We start from the raw sequence: 21,003 nt of genomic DNA, 5'->3' as shown, positions 1-21,003 counted from the left end.
ATTTGTACTCAGATATGATGCTCGACTGCCCCTCAGTGGCCGAATGTGGATTTGCAGCATGTTCTAATCCTGCTCTGTCTCTCTGAGCTGTTCACACTGTGCTGTTGTCACACATAACGGATCTTTCCTGCCTCTGCAGTTCAGATTATGTGTCTTATTTAGCCATTGCAGGAACAGGGTGCTGAACTCCATGGCCCCTGGCCTCACCTAGCAGGCTGTCTTACGTTCCTATGTAAACCTCATGGTAAAAGGTAAAGGGACCCCTGACCATTAGGTCCAGTCGTGGCTGACTCTGGGGTTGCGCCACTCATCTCGCTTTATTGGCCGAGAGAGCCGGCATACAGCTTCCGGGTGGCCAAAGTCTTGGAGCCTCAGCTTCAGGATCTGTCCTTCCAGTGAGCACTCGGGGCTGATTTCCTTCAGAATGGAGAGGTTTGATCTTCTTGCAGTCCATGGGACTCTCAAGAGTCTCCTCCAGCACCAGAATTCAAAAGCATCAATTCGTCGGCGATCAGCCGCCTTTATGGTCCAGCTCTCACTACTGGGAAATCACATTAAATGTTCCAGATTATACAAATATGTGTCCATTAGTCCAAATATTCTGCCTAAATTGTAAAAAAAATTGGTTCAAGTTTGGTTTGGGGCTACTCCTTTCCCAATTTTGAATCAATTGGTTGTTCCGTGTCCAGTCTAGGGCGAGGCTAAAGAGGATCAAAACCGGGGGCCCTCTTGCCTGTGCAGCTGCGATGCTCCCCCCTTTCTATACGCACGCTGTCATGTCCGTGCGAAGGCAGCAGGGGAGCTCTTGTTCCCATGCCTTGCAGACAAGCGGGCTTCCTTAGGACCCCATGCCCCTGTCTCCTGCTGCTGCCTTCTCCCCAGCCTCCTTGTGAGTCAGTTCCCAGCTTCACCCAAAGAGCGTGAATCCGAGCTGGGTTAAGCATCTCTCCCCGCCCAGACCTGGGGACCTCGGAGCTGAGCTGGTGGAATTTCTCGATGGGGATAGTTCCTCGCAGGGGCCACCTTTGCAGCTCAACGGCTAACAGATAGGGGTTGAATCCTGACAAGACAGAAGTACTGTTTTGGGGGGACTGCAGGCAGGCAGGTGTGGAGGACTCCCTGGTCCTGAATGGGATAACTGTGCCCCTGAAGGACCAGGTGTGCAGCCTGGCAGTCATTCTGGACTCATAGGTGTCCATGAAGGCGCAGGTCACTTCTGTGTCCAGGTCAACTGTTTATCAGCTCCATCTGGTATGCAGGCTGAGACCCTACCTGGCCAGAGTGGTGCATGCTCTAGTTATCTCCCGCTTGGACTACTGCAATTCGCTCTATGTGGGGCTACCTTTGAAGGTGACCCGGAAACTACAACTAATCCAGAATGCAGCAGCCAGATTGGTGACTGGGAGTGGCCGCCGAGACCACATAACACTGGTGTTGAAAGACCTACACTGGCTCCCAGGACGTTTCCGAGCACGATTCAAAGGGTTGGTGCTGACCTTTAAAGCCCTAAACGGCCTCGGCCCAGTATACCTGAAGGAGTATCTCCACCCCCATCGTTCAGCCGAACACTAAGGTCCAGCTCTGAGGGCTTTCTGGTAGTTCCCTCACTGCACTCTCATCAGATGTCCAAGAGAAAAATAACTGCCAAACTTTTAGAAGACATTTGAAGGCAGCCCTGTTTAGGGAAGCTTTTAACGTTTAATAGGTTATTGTATTTTAGTGTTTTGTTGGAAGCCACCCAGAGTGGCTTGGGAAACCAAGCCAGATGGGCGGAGTATAAATAATAAATTATTATTATATTATTATTATTCAAATCAATCTTGATTACGTTCCGAGACCCGACAAATTGTTACAAAGCGATGCACAGTTCAGACAGCCTGCCTCCAGGTTAAACGAGCGTTTTGTTCAAAAGAATAGGGATCCTTGGTTCTCGCAACCACCGATAAGAACTTTGCCACTGCTGATGTTCTAGCGTTTGTCCGGTCTTCCAAGAGGAACCTGGCATAGTGAGCTCCTGATTTTCCCGGGAAAAGCTACCAGCAAGGGGAATATCAGTTCAGCCCTGGTTTGCTCATATTTTGCACAGTGCAGCAAAATACGTTTTATACGTGTGGTTGAGATCGCAAGTCACTATGTGCATGATCCCATAATCTTTGCTTTAACGTCTTTAGGACGCCTTCATAACCCTGATGATGATTTATTTGTTGAATTTAATACCATCCTATACCTGGAGGTCTCAGGGCGGTTCTGGAACGGGATCTAGGATAGTTCCTGGAGGGCTTGCCTGATGCCAAACTCCCTCCCTCCCCCCCTGCCCGCCTCCCCTCCACAGGTTCAGCGAAGAAGGGATGGAGGTGATGGAACGGCTTATCTACCTGTACCGCAAGTTTGGCCAGCTCAAGGTCAGCAAGGAGGAATACGCCTGCATGAAAGCCATCAATTTCCTCAACCAAGGTGAGCCTCCGCAGGAGATGCCCTCTCTCTCTTTTTATTTGCATTTTCTAAAAAAAAGGAATAGTGCATATTATTATTATTATTGTGGTACGTCAGGTTACATATGCTTCAGGCTACATACGCTTCAGGTTACAGACTCTGCTAACCCAGAAATAGTACCTCGGGTTAAGAACTATGCTTCAGGATGAGAACAGAAATTGTCCTCCGGCTGCGCGGTGGCAGCAGGAGTCCCCATTAGCTAAAGTGGTGCTTCAGGTTAAGAACAGTTTCAGGTTAAGAACAGACCTCCAGAACGAATTAAGTACTTAACCCGAGGTACCACTGTATTATTATTATTATTATTATTATCAACTGAATTTATATACCGCCTTACACCCAGCGGTCTAAGGGCGGTTCACAGAAAACTCCCTTCCCCCCCTCTGCCCCACTTCCAACTTCCTACCAGGTAAGCCCCATAGAGTGCAGTGGGGCTTACCTGTGGGTAAGTGTGTGTATGATTTGAAACATGGCCTCCCCTTAGTCCACTTTGCCTGTGCAGAAGGGATCTGCTTCATCCCATATTTTGGGGTCCCAGGCGGAACAACAGACCCACATGGACCGTCTCCCTCCTGAACCTTACGGAAGGGCAGGTGTGCGTGTGAGAGTGGGGAGGGGCCACTTCTGTGCTCAGCCCTCAGCTGAGAGTGGATCCAGGGCCTCACTTGGGCCTGGGGAATCAGAGTTCGAATCCCTTTCCGAAAGGTAAAGGGACCCCTGACCATTAGGTCCAGTCAAGGACAACTCTGGGGCTGCCGTGCTCATCTCGCTTTATTGGCCGAGGGAGCCGGCATACAGCTTCCGGGTCATGTGGCCAGCATGACTAAGCCACTTCTGGCGAACCAGAGCAGCGCACGGAAACACCGTTTACCTTCCCACCAGAGCGGTACCTACTCATCTACTTGCATTTTGACGTGCTTTCAAACTGCTAGGTGGGCAGGAGCAGGGACCGAGCAACGGGAGCTCACCCCATTCGAACCACCGACCTTCCGATTGGCAAGCCCTAGGCTCTGTGGTTTAGACCAGGCATGGGCAAACTTGGCCCTCCAGATGTTTGGAGACTACAATTCCCACTATCCCTGACCACTGGTCCAGCTAGTTAGGGGTGATGGGAGTTGGAGTCCCAAAACATCTGGAAGGCCGAGTTTGCCTATGCCTGGTTTAGACCACAGCGTCTCCCGCATCCCTACAACTTCCCTTCGACACTTTTCCTGTTCTCTTTCCGACCATCCCATTTGTTATCGAATCAATACTCTTTTATCAATTTCAACTTGGCTGGATATACACAAAGCCTGCTAAGCTACGTTGTTTGTCTGTGCCGGTTCTTGAAATAGTACATGAACATTATACATTCCTTCTTAGATTCCTTATCTTCGTTTTCTCTTACCCTGTTCATCAACAGGTTCAAACATTTTACACTGCCATTCTTCTCTTCTTCTTCTTCTTCTTCTTTGGCGATCACTTGTAGCCGAGTAAGATTGTCTTCCAAAAACATGGTTTTAACAATGAGTTCATAAGTGACTGTGGAGGCCAGTTCTGGATCCACACGTCCTTCCACAGTGGGGACATTAGTTTCCGGGCAGGAGTTGATCACAGTGTGGATTTGCCAGGCATGCCTTCCTCTTAACACTTTTCTCCCTTGCGTCCTGAGTTTGAGTGCTTCAAAGCCAATGACACCTTTGGTCAAGGCTGTTCTCCAACTGGAGCGCTCACAGGCCCGTGTTTCCTAATTGTCAGTGTTTATACTACATTTTTTTAGATTTGCCTTGAGACCATCTTTAAACCTCTTTTGTTGACCACCAGCATCACACTTTCCATTTTTAAGTTCAGAATAGAGGAGTTGCTTTGGAAGACAATCATCAGGCATCCGCACAACATGACCGGTCCAACAAAGTTGATGTTGAAGAATCATTGCTTCAGCAGTGGTGATATTTGCTTCTTCCAGTGATATTAGTTCACTTGTCTTCCCAAGTGATGTGTGAAATTTTTTGGAGACACTGTTTATGGAATCTTTCAAGGAGTTAGAGATGGAGTTTATAGGTGGTCTATATTTCACAAGCATTTGGTAAGGTTGGTAGTACAATAGCTTTGTGAACAAGCATTTTGGTTTCCCTGCGAATGTCCCGGTCCTCAAACACTCTGCACCTCAGTCGGGAGAAAGCCGCACTCGCAGAGCTCAGGCGATGCTGGATTTTGGCATCAATGCTGGTCCTTGTGGAAAGATAACTGCCCAGGTAGGAGAAGGGATTGACATTTTCCAACGTTACACCATTGAGTTGGATTTGTGGCCCTGCAGAGGGGTTGTTTTGTACTTGTTGGTGCAGCACTTTGGTTTTGTGGAAGTTGAGTGATAGGCCAAGCTTTTTGTAAGCTTCTGCAAAGATATTTAGGATGGTTTGGAGGTCATCCTCTGAGGGTGCGCACACTACGTTCTAGCTGCAGCGGAGGCGTATAGTAGTACAATAAACCCTTTTGTTTTTTTTGGGGGGGGACCTCCGTTGTTACTATCCCCCATCTCAACTGTTTCGGGGAAAGTATCTTTTTCAATTCATTATTGCAAAATCGCACCTGCCAGCCAAAGTCACTGGCTGCTGCCAAAAGGAAGCAGATCTTCAAACGAGGTAAAACTATATCCCAAACTTGAGGACATTCGAAGACAAGCGCTGCAGATTGCAATTTGTGAACAGGAGAGGGAAATTAATTACGGCCTCTTTTAGTTACTGGTGGGTAGCTGTGTTGGGCTGCCATAGTCGAAACAAAATTAAAAAATTCCTTCCAGTAGCACGTTGGAGACCAGCTAAGTTTGTTATTGGCATGAGCTTTCGTGGTCATGCACACTTCTTCAAAAACATTCTTCAGGGTGTTTTTTGTTAATCTTTTTGCTGCACGTTCTGACGTTTAAAAACTTTCCAGCTCAGTGGGCTTAATGGACTTAATCTGAACTTGATTTATATTCTCCTTTGAGACATATTTACTAGCCGATTGGTTCAATGGGAGGAGAAGCAGAGAAAGATAATAGATCATTTTTTTTTTTTGGACATTTCTGCCAATCTGGTGGGTGTTAAATACCATCTGGGTATTTACCAGTATTTTCACTGGTAAATGAAAATAATAATCTGTGGGCCGTTGTCGTGTTTTCTTTGATCGCGTAACAAGGCGTAAAATTCACACACCCCCCCCAATTCATAAACAATATTGTGACCTCCTCTCCCTCGCTCACCTGTGCGCCCGGTGTCTCTGGCAGGGACTGGAACAGACATTGTAGGAACTGCCGCTCCTGTTCCCTTCGAGCGGAGCTGGGACCGGCCCTTGGCAGCTGGAATTGGGAAAACCCCACCACAAACTTCTCCTTCTCTTTTTAATGTGATTTTTATAAAATTTTCTGTTATACAATTTCAGCTAAACATTTTACATACTTAAGATGTCAGTGACTTCCCTTCTTTGCTTTCAGTGTTTCATTCCATATCTTAGATCCCTGCATATTTTACAGAAAATATACCCATCAGTTTTCCATTATTTACATTCATCCAAACTTATTTACACTGTTGAATTTATCTTAATGCAGACAGCATTTTCAGCTACACACCATTATTTTCCGTAAATTTTCCATATATTCAGTAAATGTTGTCCATTCTTCTTTAAGTATAAGCTCTTTCTGTTCCCTTATTCTATATGTTAAGACTACAAGTTGTGCATATTCTGTCAGCTGAAGTTGCCAATCTCCTTTGGTTGGTCATTTTCCATTTTTGGGCTAACAAAACATGGGCCACAGCAGTAGCATACGTAAATATCCTTTTCTGACACCTGGGAATTTCAGTCTGAATTATCCCAACAGAAAGGACTCTGCTTTTGGGGGGTTAGAGTAATTTTAAACATGTTTTTCAATTAATTATAAATCATTTCCCAATACCCTTTTATGGCCTCGTACTTCTCACTCCTTCTGTGGGACTATGGGCCAACTCCTTTCCCTGTTCACACAGACAGGAGAAAACAGGATTATCAACCTTGCTCTCCTCCTGCCAGCTGGAGACATTGTGGGGCTGGCAAGACACATCCATAAATGTGAGGGGGGGGTCTGTTGGGAACACCTTCTCTTGGCTCTGGGGGGAAGCAGGGGGTTTCCTTTCCTCTCTCCCACCTACTGCTGCTGCTACTACTACTTGCCCTTACTCTTCTGCGTTCGGGGCAGCCTGGCCCACGGGGGATTTCCGCAGAGTCAGATTTGCTTCACGGCCTCACATACAAAGCCAGCAGACAGGCGGCGTTTCAGCAGCCGCACTGTGGGAAGGGCTGCCTGCCTGGGCCCAGCGAAGTGGCTGCCAGTTGGGTTCCTCCTCTTTGCCTCCAGCTTGTGAGTGGAGCCCCGGGTTTCCTTTGTGGTGGATTCAGAATACAAGACCCCATATCAACTTTGCTTGGCCCCTCCCAAGGTCTCTCTTCCCCCTTTAGCTGGGCTCCAGATCCTGTCGTCTGCTGGCCACACTGGCTGGTGCTCAGGGGAGTCAGGTGTCCGGCAGCGTTGAAGGTCCCAGGCTCCTCCGGTCCAGACTGTCCTGGAGGAGCTGCCCCATGGCCAACCAACAGAAGTTGCTCTGGGGACTTGCTTCTGGGGCCTTCCTCTCCTTCTCGGCCCCTGTACCTTTTATCAGCATTGTGGCAGATGGCGGGAGGGCGGCGAGTGGGGACAGGACGGGGCGGTTGTTCCTGCCCCACTCGTCACAAGCGTGGTTTCTTCTGCTCAGATATCCGAGGCCTGACGAACACCTCCCAGCTGGAGCAGCTGAACAAGAGGTGTTGGTACGTCTGCCAAGATTTCATGGAGTTCAAGTACCCGCATCAGCCGAACCGGTTCCCAGATCTGATGATGTGTTTGCCGGAGATCCGATACATTGCAGGTGAGGCTCTCTCAGGGGTCGTTCTGGTTCCCCTGCCTCGTGAAGCTTGGAGGGAGAAGCTTCTCTCCGGCTGCGCTGCCAGCGTGTGGGAGCCTCCTTCCCACCTTCGGAAGTGCAGTCCAGGGCAGCTGGTGGGCAGCTCCAAGGGAGGCAGGGAGGTTGCTGAAACAAACTAATAGCTCACCTAGCCCCTCATCCTGGAGGCCATGGGGCCAGCCAGATGCCCACCATGGGAACCCAGAAGCAGGAGTGCAGGAGCCCTCTCCCCCGGGGGCAGAGGTGGAGCCTAGCCACCCTGAAGGCAGCAGTGCTTCTGAATGCCAGCTGCTGGGAGCCGCAGGGGGAGAGAGTGTTGGGGGTTTGCCTTTGGGGCGTCTGCTTGGCCCCTGGGAGAGCAGCCTGCTGGACTGACCTGGCAGGGCTCTTTCATGCCGCCTTCGACACGGGCCAGCTAACCAAGACTGTGTTCTTGTCTTGACAGGGAAAATGGTGAACGTCCCGTTGGAGCAGCTGCCTCTCCTCTTTAAGGCTGTTCTGCACTCCTGCAAGGCCAGCGTGAGCAAAGAGTGAGCAGCCGCCTCTTCCCCCCTCCCTCAGGAGTAGGAGGGGGAGGAGGCACATGCAATTGATGGAATGGCTGCAGCTGGGCAGTGGGTAGCCTTGCTGTTGCAGCAGGAATCTTTCTGGGGTTGGTTGCTTGGTTTCCTCTATTTTTCTTGTTCTTTTTACTATTTTCCTATGATATTTATTTCACGACAAAGTTGAATGTATGATCTTCAACCCCGTGCACAGCATTCCGTCCGAATGCAGCCATTGAGTCCTCTCACAGTTTACAGAATGTGAAGATGTTTGTTAACAGTGTTTTTTAGGGTTAGACCTCTTTTTTTTTACCAGGGCTGGAGGCTGGGGCCGATGACTTAAGACTACCTCAAGGAGAAGGTGCTGGGCTCCTCTCTTTCTGTGGGACCTACACCCACAGTGTTCGTTCTGTTGGGGCAGTCGGCCGTTCCTTGGAGGCCGGAATCTGCTCTCCCCTAGAGAAGTGCCAAGTGCTGTGGCTGCCCCCCTCCTCCCCTCCTCTTCTCAATTGGCTGCCCACAGAGCACCTCAAATACACACCCCACCTGCTTGAGGTCCCTCTTGGCACTCCAGACCCAGCAGCCATTAACCCCTCACTTTACCACAAAAACGCAAGGTTGCAAGGATGATGGCTGAGTCTCAGCGGGTGAGATGGCAGCCCCTTCCTCACAGTTTTGAGGGGTCTGCTCTAGACTTTCCCTCGCCCTGCCCCCACCTGTGAAAGAACGCTGGGACAAGCATGGAGGCAGCTCTGTGGCCTTCAAAGGGGAAATGTGTTTCCGGGTTCCCTCTGGACACCCCTTCAAACTGTCCTTCTTAGCCCTTGGAAAGGGGCCCTCGCCGCAAGACTCTCCAGGTTGTGATGGGTCTTCGCGTGGTGGGAGGCTCTCTCCCCTATTCACACTCAGTGGGCTCCCCAGTTCCCAAAGCCCCCCCCCTCCACCCATGTCACACTCCTCCTTGGCTCCATGCTTAACAGATGCTCACAGCAAGAGAGGCTTCTCCGTGAGTGTCTTCCTCTAAGGCCTTCAGGCGGGGGGTGGGAGCCCCACACACTGGCTAAAGGCCGCAGTTGGCAGACACAAACAGAGGCTGGAAAGGACTGACCTCAATTAGCCCATCTCACCTGTTCAGCCCATCTCATAAGCACACGCAGAGGCAGTCCCAGTGTTGCTGCCACTGCCAGCGCCCCCCAACCTTGCTTTTTGCTGCACCCCACTGCACCCTGTTTACATTTGGAGGCTTGGCATATTTCTAGGGGAGATCCTGATACGGGTTGGCCTGGCAAGCGCAAGTGGGAAAGGCGACTGCAAGACTGAGCATCAGGGAAACTCACAGGCCCCTCCCCACTGCCAGCCCTGCCTAGAGCTCCTTTGGACCACTGGCATTTGCTTTGTGGGGGGGGGGGGAATGTCACCCACAGGGCTCTCTTTGCTTGACTTCCCCACACTCAACGCTGCTCTTGCTGGTTCCAGCAAGGTGAAACGGGTAAATGGCCCTGCTGTGGCCAGCGCTCTGTGGCTTTTTGTGCGTCACAGACCGGTGTCACTGCCCTGTTGCTTTTCCCATTGGTCCAAGTAGCATTTGTGACCCCCCCTCCCCGCCACTTTGGAAAGCCTTCTGCTTTGACACGATATACCTCAAGGGGTGGGTGGGGCGTGCAAGTGCTGCGTTCCCTATCTGCCCTTCTGTCTGTCTGCCTGTATGTTGTCTGTGTTGCAAAACTAGAAAGTGCTGCCTGCCAGGACATTGGTGTTATTTTTGTGTTTTGTGTTTTGTTTTGTTTGGGGGGGGGGGAGAGCTGTCCACAATACCTCTGATTGACCCATTCATTACCTTCTGGTTTGCTCCTTTTACGTAGCAGGGATTCTATACATTGCACAAGACTGCGGAGTCTAGCCCATCACTCGACATTTCATAGAAACCTCACAGATCTGTGGCCGTGGGATTTTTCAGGACCTCTCTGCTCTCCCCACACCCCCTCCCCTCCTGCATATTTCAAAGGTGACTTGACTCAGGAAGGAGAGAGGCATTGCAGCCTGTGCAGGAGGGGGGGGTGGCTGTGTGAGAGGACGCTCCGCTGGCCATTGTGTAAGGACCCCCCCCCCCATTTTGCCTCCGCATTCACAGCATCCCTCCGTTGACACACAAAAGCCTCTGTTTATCTCTGGGAGCAGGGAGAGCCAGGCTGAGCTCAGGCGCAAGCCAAAGGCTAATGCAGTGAGCCAGAAGGTAACTCATTGGGCTGTCGTTAATGCCTCCCGCAACCAAGCCCGCTGACGGCTTGTTTGGTTTTGAAACAGGGTAAAGTGAATGTAATGCTTTGCGGACTCAGGTATTATGTGAAGAAAATAGGAACTGTAGCTTAGAGACGTAGGGACCGTAGGTCACTCATTTAGATGGATTTGTGAATTTGGTTTGAAGGACACTGTACAAAGGTTGGAATTCTCTTTCTGTGCTATCTTTTGTTCAATGGTCATTTTGCAAAAACAAAAGGGGGAACTGTATAATAACGTGCTTAATGCTACAGATGGGTAGCCGTGTTGGTCTGCCATAGTCAAAATAAAAAAATTCCTTCCTGTAGCACCTTAAAGACCAACTAAGACTTAATGTGCTTAATGCTGTGTGGGAGAGGAGGGGGAGAGGAGAGCTCTGCTATTTCTGGTTTCTCCCCTGCTGTGGCCCAGTAGCCCACCTGCCACAGGGGGATCCCTGCTGCAGTTTCTCTGGGCTTTTTTCTTTAGCATGATTGATTGGTTGAGTTTATTTGTTTGCTGCTTTTCTGCAGTGAACTGAGCCCAAAGCGGCCTACAGTATACCAAATATACTGAAATAAAGAGCATGTCAGTAAAAACCCCAAAATGACAATAGTCCCAGCAATTTGGCAAATGCAGAAGAAATTCAATATTACCCCCCCCCCCCCCAAAATACCTAGGCTTATTAAGTACACAAATACAAAACCGAAATGGAAGTTTACTGGCAATAAAGTTTCTTACTGCTCTTCCAAGAAGCCTGGCTTAATGCAGTTTGGAGGTGAGGGGCAGAAGGCATTCAGCTGGCTCCCACAACCTTACTCCAGAGGAGGCTGGCAGCAGCAAAAGCCGAATGTCAGGGAGGGCAATGATGGCAGGTCTCTCCCCCGGCTTCCTGGAAGTACCAGTTGCTGGTGCAGGTCTTCCTGCAAGTTTCCAGCCTATTGCCGCTCATTTTGAAAGAGAGAGAGAGTGACTATTAAGTCCCTCCCCCCTCCTGTACCTGAGCACCCCAAGAAAAGCCACCAATGCCACAGCACAAGCTTCTTGGGCCCATTGTGACCCCCAAAGGCCGCCCAGTTGCCGTTCTCCTCCTCTCCCCCTTCCTCCCCCAGCTGAGCAGGGAGGCTTGGAATTCCCCTTTTGCCATTCAGTGGCAGTCCTTCAAACCAACCTTTCATTTTGTTTTTGTTTTGTTGCTGTTTTTAAACTTGAACTACTTTTTACCTTTTTTTAAAAAAATTATTTCTAAATAGGAAAACAACCAAAAAAAGGGGTGGGGTGGAGGGGGACCCATCAACGCCCCCTCCCACCCCCCACCCCCCACTGCGCTGCCACCGCCTGCTCCCTGCCCCTTGCCTCCGCCAGCTCTGCAGCTGTGAGTCTGGGGAGACCAAGGTGGCAGTGGCCTCGCCCTCTTCCTCAGGCTTTGACATGGCAGGAGGGGAAGAGGGTGGGGTGGCAGCTGGAGTCTGACACGGATATTTTTGTATCTCAGGTGATACCAGCCCAAAGCGATGCTCCACCTTGCGGCAGCAACCTGAGGGGCTTCCTCCGGGTTCTCTGTGCGCCCTTTGTGCCGCACGCAGAAGCTCAGGGATATGTATTTAAACTGAACCCAGGGAAACCCCCCTGCTGCCCCTGCCCCCGCAGGAGGGGCTCTCTTTGCCCAGGCCTGCTTGGGGCCTTGCGCCCCCCCTGGCATTGCCTGGGGAAGGAGCCCCTGTCTGGACTTGAACCCGCCCCACTCGGGGCACCCATTGACCTCAACTGAGCCGCCTTTGCGATAGATGCATTTTTTCTTTCTTTCTTTCTTAAGTATGAAAATGTTTTGTACTAGTTTGTTGATAACATTATTGACTCAGTTTCCATAACAAAACTACCTCTTGTGTGACATCCTGTTTATCATCTCAAAGGGATTGTGCGGGGGGGGGGGGGAAGAAACAAAAAGAAAAGAAATCCCTCCCCCAACTTTGGAAAAAACCTAAAATAACCCTGCTTCCTCTTTGTACATGTTTCTGAGTGGAGATGCAACAGGGTTGTTTTTTTTTGGGGGGGGGAGATGCTGCTTTGTCAACTTTCCCAGAGATTCTCCATTCCTCATTGCTGCTGCTGGAGAATTCTTTGCCCCCTCCCCCCCCCCTTGGGGCTGCGTCAGAAGGAGGTGGCAGGATGCATGGGGGGTGAATGAAGGGAAGGGACACCTGGAATCTTGAGCAGAGCTGTTAGAGAAGAGGCCGTGCGGAGTCCCCAGACGCAAGACCACCCTGCCCTCCGCAGCAGCACGTGGAGAGGGGGTGCTCTTGCCAGCCTGAGCCCCACCCTACACGCACCCACGGCTCCTGCCACCTCCTTCTACCCACCCTGCTGACTTTTAGACCTGCATCTCCATGCCCCCCCCCCCGCCATGGGCGTCCTGGGACTCTCCCAGCCGGAGGGAGGAAGGGAGGGGCAGCAATGCCTTGACCAAACAGCCTGCAGCGCGTTTCCCCTACAATCCCGCGTAATAAATCAGGGAAGCAGGGTGTCACTGCAACATAACAAATAGTGAATGTTTAGCTGTTATGTTTCAACATGCCTGGAGCTGGAGCATCTGCACTGCTGGGAAGCCACTCGCCCGGTGGTGCCTCCTGCCTCAGGAGGTGTTGACAACAACAGTGTTCTGACCGGGTGTAGTTTTGGCCGTGGGGCCGGCGCCCCTCGCTTTTGCCCAGCAGCCTCGGCTCCAAAGTTCTACTCTGTGACTTGACTACCTGTGGAAATGTGACCAATAAGTGTTAAACGCATGTTTAGCAAGTGTTAGATCTTTGAACTAATAAATGTGAAATGGTTCTGCACTGCTTGACTCTTGAGTGTCCTTTCTTTTGCTTGCTTGCTTGCTTCCGTGTCCCACAGGTGCCCCCTCCACACGCGTGCGCACACACCTCTACCTGGCAGGCAATGTGTTAGGGGAGGGGGTGCTTGGAGCAGGGGGTCTCTGCAGGCGTGAGGCTGAAGGAGCTTTCACCAGTGCTGGCAGGACGCATCTCTGGCAAGCTGGAAGCTGCCTTTGGGCCTGATGGTGCCCTCACAGCGGAGCACAGCAGGGCAAGGGGAGGCCAGAGAAAGGGAGGCATGACTTCCACCCAGTCCCTTTGGACGGGGCTGGCTCCCCTTTCTCCTGGTTATCCAGATCTCAGCCCAGGCTTTGATGGGGAGGTGTTAGGAATGAGCAGCAGGTGAAAGGAGCAGGTTCTTTTAGCCCCTCTTGCCTTAATAGCTGCCAAGCACCCTCTTTTACAAAAAAATCCAATATGCAAACAAACCTGACTGCAAAAACAGCCTTGACCAGAGCACTGCAGAGGGAAAGGAGAGATCAGTTAAAGATATCTTGTGTTTGATGAGAGAGCGGCAAGCCGTGAGGAGGGACTTGGTATTTTTAGATTTCTATACATCCTGGAGTGCACACATCAGGGCCCATTCAGCCGGGAGCAGGCGGCACACTCACAAAGCCATTGTGCGCCTCTCTGTGTGCGTCTGCCTGCCACACCGAGATGGCAGTGGCCACGTCACCAAAGTGAGCAGCTGCTGCTCCCCCCCCCCACTGTGTCCGTGGGCTGTGCTGCCTCCGTGCCTTTCCCTGATGCTTGGCGCTTCTGGATTGGCCTAGTTAATGGACCACATAAATGCATTTGGGTTCCCTTTATTCCTTTCAAAGCAGCCAGAGTATGAAAATCCCTGTTTGCTGCCAGCTGGGCCTGTGGCCCTACCCAGGAATTAAATGTGCCTTTGTTTTGCTAACACTCCAGGCCCCACATTCCCTCCTCAGCAGAATGTCTTTCCACCCTGCTCTTTGGAATTAAGTTTAGCCTTGGCACACAGAAAGCTGCCATTGCACCATCTGTGCTGACTTGTGGCAGGCAAGGTAGTTAAGCAGGGGCCTCTCCCTGTCCTTCCTGCAGAGGCTTCTGACTCAAGGTGAGCAACACACTCCCCTCCTCTGGCTTCCAGCAACTGGTGGTAGAGCAGAGCCATTCTGGCTAGGAGCCTTCCATAGCCCCCTCCTCCTCTGTGAATTTTTCTGTTCCTCCTTAAAGCTGCCCCAAGTTGATGGCCATTGCCTCCCTCCTCCTGTAGGAACAAACTCCATAATTCCCATACAAGTCTGTGGTCCTAAGTCAGACTTCCATGGCTGCACAGCGCAAGGTTCTGTTTACATGCTCCCTCCCAGAAGACCAGCCAGCAGTCTTCAGGCCAATGCCAGGCTACAAATCGGCAGCCTGGCCTCCAGGTTGAGGGTGGTTGTGCTGTGAAGCCACAGCCTGTTCTCCCCAGAGATCCTTGAGGAGTCTTCATGGGTCTGATCCAGCTGCAGTAGTGACAGGAGGCTGCTGCTGGTGGCTTGACATTTGCTTCTTCAGGCTTTTCTGCTGCTCCCACCCCAGCAAAAGCCAAGCTATGCAGAGGGGGGAGGACTTGGGGGTGCGCAAGAGGTGTTAACACTCTTTGGCTTGCTCTCTTTAGGTCCCAGAGCGGCTCTTGGATGTAGAAACCTGTTCTTGACTCCTCCAGAAAATGGTAATTCAGCAAAGCCGGATCTGCCCCCAGCAGACGGATCTTTCAGAAATTGTTCCCCTGACAACAAGGTCCCCATCAGAGCCATCGCCATGGAGATCCAAGACCTACATCTCCTTTCTCCAGTGTGTGTGGCTGGCCCCCACTCGGTGGAGGCGCCCCAAGTGTAGCGCACACTTGGCAACCATGTTAGCAGAGGCTCCTAGTCTGTCCTCCTCCCTTGCCCTCCTTCCCAGGAGCCCCCTTGCTGTATAAAATGTGCCCTCTTCCCTTTGAAGACCCCAAGTGCTGGTGTCCTGGACCACCTGAGCAAAGTTTTGAATTGAAGCAGGTAGAATCTAGATGGCATAAAACTGGGGCCAGTGGCTTTTGAGCCTTTAAGCAAAGCTTGCCTTTCACCCAGCTGCTCTCTATTGTGATGTGTTTGGACAGCAGCTGGACCCAAGAGACCATGTTCTGCTTGCGTAATGTGGGTGAAAAGGAGGCTGCTCCCCCCGCCCCCCCCCCGATAGGCAAGGAGCCATGTGGCTTCTGTATTTCCAGGGGGTCCTTCCTTGACCCGTGTGCTTACGTGTAGAGGAATGTTGTGGTTTTGCTTGCAATAAGCATACTTCTACCAGCTGCAGTGACTTTGAGGACATCTGAGGTTTCCCCCCTTGAGAATGGTTTCTTTCCTGTATCCCGCCTTCTCTGTTGTCTTGGGCTACAAGTCCCATCAACTGGGGCTGGTGGGAGTTTTAGCCCAAAGCACCTGAGCTACAAATTCGGGAAAGCTGAGTGAGATAGCTAGAAATCCCACCACCTTCAAATCCCTCTTCAAAACTCACCTGTGCAGCAGCACCTTTGTTAGGTGAGAAAGGCTTTGGGAGGAGAAAACCCAATGCCTTGCAAGGCATCTCTGGGAGAAGAAAAGGAGCAGACCCCATGACGCCTTGATGGCGTTTTGTGTGCCTCATTCAGGCAACTCTTAAGCTGGTGCCAAGCGTCTTGCTCTGCTTTAGACCACGTCAGTGAGGTTGAGAGGCAGGTAGTGTGGCCAGGTCAGCCCAGGACCTCCAGACGCACGGCCCAGGCGTTGCTACCCCAGCAAAGACACCTGGGAAGCAGCAGTACAAGTCCCCGGTCTCCAGGGGGCGCTTAGATTCCATCAGTTTGATTTCACCCACAGAGATGCACTTCCGCGTCTCTTGAGACAGATTGGAGCCAACAGGTAGCAGTCTAGTTTGCCTCAGGCATTTTGCAGAACCCAAGCCCTCCCCCTGCTTTTTTCAGGAATTATTAATATTCCGCTTTTCTGCTTGCAGCTGACACGCTGTAGAGCTCTGTGCTGGCCCCACCCACCGTGATGTCTGCTGGAAATCCACAAGCATGATTCAAGAACAGACTTTCCCCTCCTGTGGTTTCCAGAAACTGAGATTCAAGAGCGTCACTGCCTCTAACTGTGGAGCCAGACCAGAGCCATCGCAGGAAGTAGCCATCAGTAGTTCGCCTCGCCTTTTAAAGTCATTGTGTCACAGTGCTGTAGCTGCTTTAAAAACATAGCAAGCCTTCGGATGCATCTCCTTTGTCCTCAAGTCCTCAAGTAACTCAGATTGACTGTGGGTTTCTCCTAGATCCGCTCCCTGCATTGGAATTCAGGTGGGTACCTTTGGAGGAAGTCGCGATCGGAGGAAGACGGACAACCTGTGTTTTTCTTGTTACCTTGCCTTCTTGAGCCCAGCCAGGACAAGGGTATATTCACTGTGCCTTGGGTGGGGTGGGAGTGTACATGTGTCTGGATGTGAGTAACAGGGGGTGGGGGGGGCTATCTTTAACTAATCTGAGGGTCTTTTGGGGATCTGTGCTACCTCTGTGAGCTGCCCCTCCCTGATCTTTGGACCCACAGAAGTGGAGGAGGCACCAACTTCTCTTAATTGCCACATTTCCCTCGCTTGCTCATCTGACCAGTGACAGCAGCTGTTGTGCGGAGGGCCCTGGCATAATGGTTTACTGCCGAAGGCCGCATGGCCTGTGATTCGGCCGGGGAGGATGGCAGCGAACAAATCACACTGTCACCAGCGTCAGCCTCATTAACCTGATCTTTGGTGGATCACCAAATGTCAACATTGCCTGGAACATCCATTATCGGGCCCAAGGACTCGGCGCAAGGCATTTTGTCAGGCGTTTCTGTCACTGGCTCAGGCTCTGACCTTCACAGAGGGAAAGGCAGCCTGGGGTGTGTGTGTGTGTGTGTGGAGGGGGCTGTTTGCCCACCAGCCTGCCCCCACAACCCTCACACAGCCCGGCCATATTTGTTCACATTCAGGCCCTATTTCCAGTTAGTGCCTCACGCCACGTTGGCTGGATTGAAAAGACAAGTGCAGGCTGCAGTTACACACAGCGCCACCAGCCATTGTTCTGCGCCCGCTTAGCGGCCTCAGCATTGGCCGTGGGAGGAGAGGGAGACAAGATGAGGGACGGACAAGCCCCACAGGGCCAACCTTCCTGAAGTGGCTCCTGACACCAGTTGTGTGTGCACAGATCAAGATCCAAAAGGAAGTTCTCCACCAGGGGGTGCCAACTTGAATAAAAGGTTGGTGGGGGCAGGTAAGCCCTGCCCCACATAATAGATCACAAGGCACGATGCACACGCATTGTTTAAATGACAATGCCCATCAGCTGTCAGAGGAAGCAATGCTTCTGAATACCAGCTGCTGAAAACAGCAGGAGGGAGGAGGTCTCTCGTGCCTGGGTCCCGTGTGTGGAATTCCCATCATGGGCGTCTGGTCAGGTGGACCCGATGGGCTTCATCCAGCAGGCTCTCCTCATGTTCTTAGGTTGACCCATAAGCCCCATGATGGGTTTGAGACCCCATGCCCTTCAGACTGCAGCTTCCCTCCCTCCTAATTTTTTTTGGGGGGGCTGGTAGCTGTGGAAGCACTTGTGAAAGCTGTTTGAGGACCAAATTCCACAGGGACAGCACCAACGTCACGTACAAGCCAAAGCGTTTTACATCCCAGAGGGATAATACACGGCTCTATGCCAGTGGTTTTCAACCAGTGTGTCGTGGCCCCCTGGGGTGCCTTGAAGGATGGTCAGGGGTGCGGTGGGCAACCCTGGCTTCTGTCCCTCTTCCCTTCCTTCCTTCCTTCCCTCCCTCCTCTGATGCCCTCCTCTATCTCTGCCTCCCCAAGGCTTGCACAGCTGTTTGTTGCAGCAGCCCTGGCTACAAGCTCCCCAGGCGAATGGTGCACCTTTGGCTGGCCAGGGTGTGCTTCCCCAGTCCCTGTGGGGCAGTGTGAGGAGGCATCTCTCTTTGGGGCAGGGGGGCAGCTCAGAGACCAGGGACAGCAGCAGCAGCAGCTGCCCAGAGGATTCCCGGGGAGAGGAGAGGAGGCTGAGGGAACACATGCACTCCCACTCTCTGGCAACCAATAATAATAATAATAATAATAATAATAATAATAATTTATTATTATTATTATTATTATTATTATTATTATTATTATTAATACCTCGTCCATCTGGCTGGGTTTCCCTAACCACTCCGGGAAGCTCCCAACAGAATATTAAAAACACGATAAAACATCAAAACACGTTAAAACATCATATACTGTGTCAGACCTAATACTGGGAACACCTTCGAACCTCTGTTTAAAATCCCAAGGGAGTCCATTCCACTGCTGAATCTCTGCTCTTGCCATCATCGCCTTAGCCAGTCCCCACACTGTTGCCAATGGCCGATTACCAGCTATGTCTGGAAAATTCCAGATGTATGGCAACTGTAGATCCAGCACTGGAACATCAGAGAACAAGTTTGCTCCATCTTCCATGGGACAGCCTTTCAGATAGTGGAAGATTATTATCATGTCACTTCTCGGCCTCCTCTAGGCTAAACATGCCCAGCTCCCTCAACCGTTCCTCATCAGGCTTGGTTTCCAGGACCTTGGTCATCTCAGCCGCCCTCCTCTGTGCACCTTCCTGCTTGGCAGCATCCTTCTTAAACCCTATATTTTGAAACCCTTGACTGACAGCAGCTGCCCAAGCTGTTAGGCTGCCTGCTACCCTAAGTGGAGAGAATTCAGCCCGAAACTTTATACATCATGGTGGTTAATCTGTGGCTTTCCAGATTCTGCTGGACTCCCAACTCTCCCTCACCAATGGTCCTGCTGGTTGGAGCTCCCTGAGGGACCTCAGGTTTCTCATTCCTGGCCTAGATGCAGAGCACGTGCTCTGCTACGAAATCCTGGCCCTTCCCAGGCTCAGGCGCTTGGCACTTAAGCTGCACCAATCTCCTGGGCTTTCAAACTGCGCTGCTGGGCCTGATGGGAATTGTAGTCCCAAACAGCTGGAGGACACCTGGTTGCTGAAGGCTGCTATTGTGAGATGTAACACCACGCTGGAGTTATTAATGTTGGAACTGCATCAGTTGCAGCAGCAAAGAGGATAGGGTCACATAATCAGCTGGAGAGGTTACATCTCACCATATGGATACTACAACCTCCCATGAAGTTTTGTGCCCATCTTTGGGTGGGGAACCTCTGTCCCTCCATGTGTCCTTGGACTCCCCCAGCTCCCAGCAGCCGCCATGACCAATGGTCAGCTCTGGTGAAAGTTGAGAGTCCAGAACTATCTGGAGGAACCAGATTTCCCACTCCTAGAAAGAACATAAAAGGAGCTCTGCTGGATCAGGCCCGTGTCCGTCTAGTCATGCACCCTGTTTTCACAATGGCCAAATAGACGCCCCAGTGGGAAACCCATGAGCAGAATTCCACCACAAGAGGCCTCTCTCCTCCTGCTGTTTCCAGCAACTGGTATTTGGGGGGAAATTGCTGTCTCCATCGATAGTCCTCTCCTCCACCGTGAATTTGTGCAGTCCTCTTTTATAACCATCAAGGTTAGCTGCCATCCCTGCCTCCAGTGGGAGTGAGTTCCATAGTCCAACTATGCGCTTTGTCAATAAATCTCTCTCCCACTAGAGATAAGTTCACAATTCGCAGTACTGCTGCATAAAAAGCTTGGAACACAAGGGGCCGTTGATCTGGCTGCAGGCAGCGTTGCGCCAGGAGAGGTTGAGCCCCAGCTGAGCTCAGCTATGCAGCCCACAGGCCCCTGAGAGGAAGACCACCAGCACCAAGTAGTGGAGGGACCTCCTGGCCCAAGTTTGTGAGACCTGGAGTGCTTCGCGCAGCTCCTGCCCTATCGCTGGGAGGTCTTGCAGTCAGGGACCCAGGCTTTGGCAGGCAAGGGTTTTGCAGCCGCTCTCATGGGCCACACCTGCAGCGAGCGCATTCCAGGAACGTGGCAGGGGGAAGAGGCACAGCAAGGCCTCAGATAACCAAGAGAGGATGGGGACTGGCCATATTTATCTCTCTCCTGGGACATTGCGGAATATCAAGGATAGGGAGAAACGAGGAGATCCTGGCAGTTTTTCCTCAATGCTCAGTGGAGCCTTGTGGCGGCTGCTGGGCTGCTTTTGAGCTCAGCTGAGGGATTCTCGGTGCATTGGGGCATGTGCAGAGTGTGCTCTCCTCCCACTTCTAGGGGTCCATTTGCAGCTCAGCAGTAGAGCTTTGTGTGCATTAACTACTGTTCAGTCCTTTGAAGCACAACTGGCACTTTCATTCCTTTTGGGTGACGGGCGGAAGCATCCCTCGTTGCTCGGGCTTCGGGTCGTTAACTGGTGTCTTACTGGGGTGGGGGGAGATTTATTGTCTGTTTTGTGGGGTTTTGTGTATGTGTCTGTTTTGTGTATGTGTGATTCCTTCCCCTTTTAACAGTAATTGTTGTGTGAAAACTTTCAGGAATTTTGTTGTGCTGTGTTATCATCGTCCCTGTCCCCACCGCCCAGATATTTGGTGTTATTGAATGTCAAGCTGTTTTATATTTTTTTATGGATTTGTAAATTAGCTTTGGAGGATTTTCTTGTTGAAAGCAATGGATAAATAAATAAATATTTTTAACCCTAGAGGTTGCAACCTTCGGCCCTTGGCCCAGTTTCAAAAGAGAGGGACACTTGCTGTACCAAGTCAGACCGCTGGTCCATCTGCTTTCTCATTGCTTTCTGCCCTGACTGACATCAATGGCTCCCCAGGGTTTCAGAGAGTGAGCCTCCTCCAAATCCGCCTGGAGGTGATGAGAATTGACCCTGAGATCTTCTGCATGCACAACAGGTGCTCTCTCACTGAGCCTATCAGCTCACAGCCCTGGCAAGAGACACCTGCCGCTCCTCTAACATCCCACTCACGGAGGGT

The 21,003-nt window shown here is 51.4% G+C and overlaps 1 protein-coding gene across 9 annotated transcripts in view; it reads left to right on the top strand.

The window, feature by feature from the left end:
• The window catches only part of NR6A1 (nuclear receptor subfamily 6 group A member 1), a 68,744-nt gene extending 48,027 nt beyond the window's left edge, over positions 1-20,717 (top strand). For 4 of the 9 annotated variants that reach the window (XM_083485878.1, XM_083485879.1, XM_083485880.1 and 1 more), the window contains 5 exons: positions 2,333-2,454; positions 7,233-7,385; positions 7,867-7,951; positions 14,720-14,773; positions 16,075-20,717. In XM_083485878.1, the coding sequence (XP_083342004.1) occupies positions 2,333-2,454; positions 7,233-7,385; positions 7,867-7,951; positions 14,720-14,744 (385 nt within the window). In that variant the 3' untranslated portion in view covers positions 14,745-14,773; positions 16,075-20,717. Of the gene's footprint in view, positions 1-2,332; positions 2,455-7,232; positions 7,386-7,866; positions 10,460-14,719; positions 15,102-16,074 lie in introns of those variants that run through there. The other 5 variants (XR_014521589.1, XR_014521590.1, XM_083485877.1 and 2 more) reach the window with 3 other exon arrangements.
• The last annotated feature ends 286 nt before the right edge of the window (positions 20,718-21,003 follow it).

Source organism: Podarcis liolepis, assembly GCF_965112155.1.
Source record: "Podarcis liolepis genome assembly, chromosome: Z".
Lineage (NCBI taxonomy): Eukaryota > Metazoa > Chordata > Lepidosauria > Squamata > Lacertidae > Podarcis > Podarcis liolepis.
This window is presented reverse-complemented; position numbering and strand designations above follow the sequence as displayed.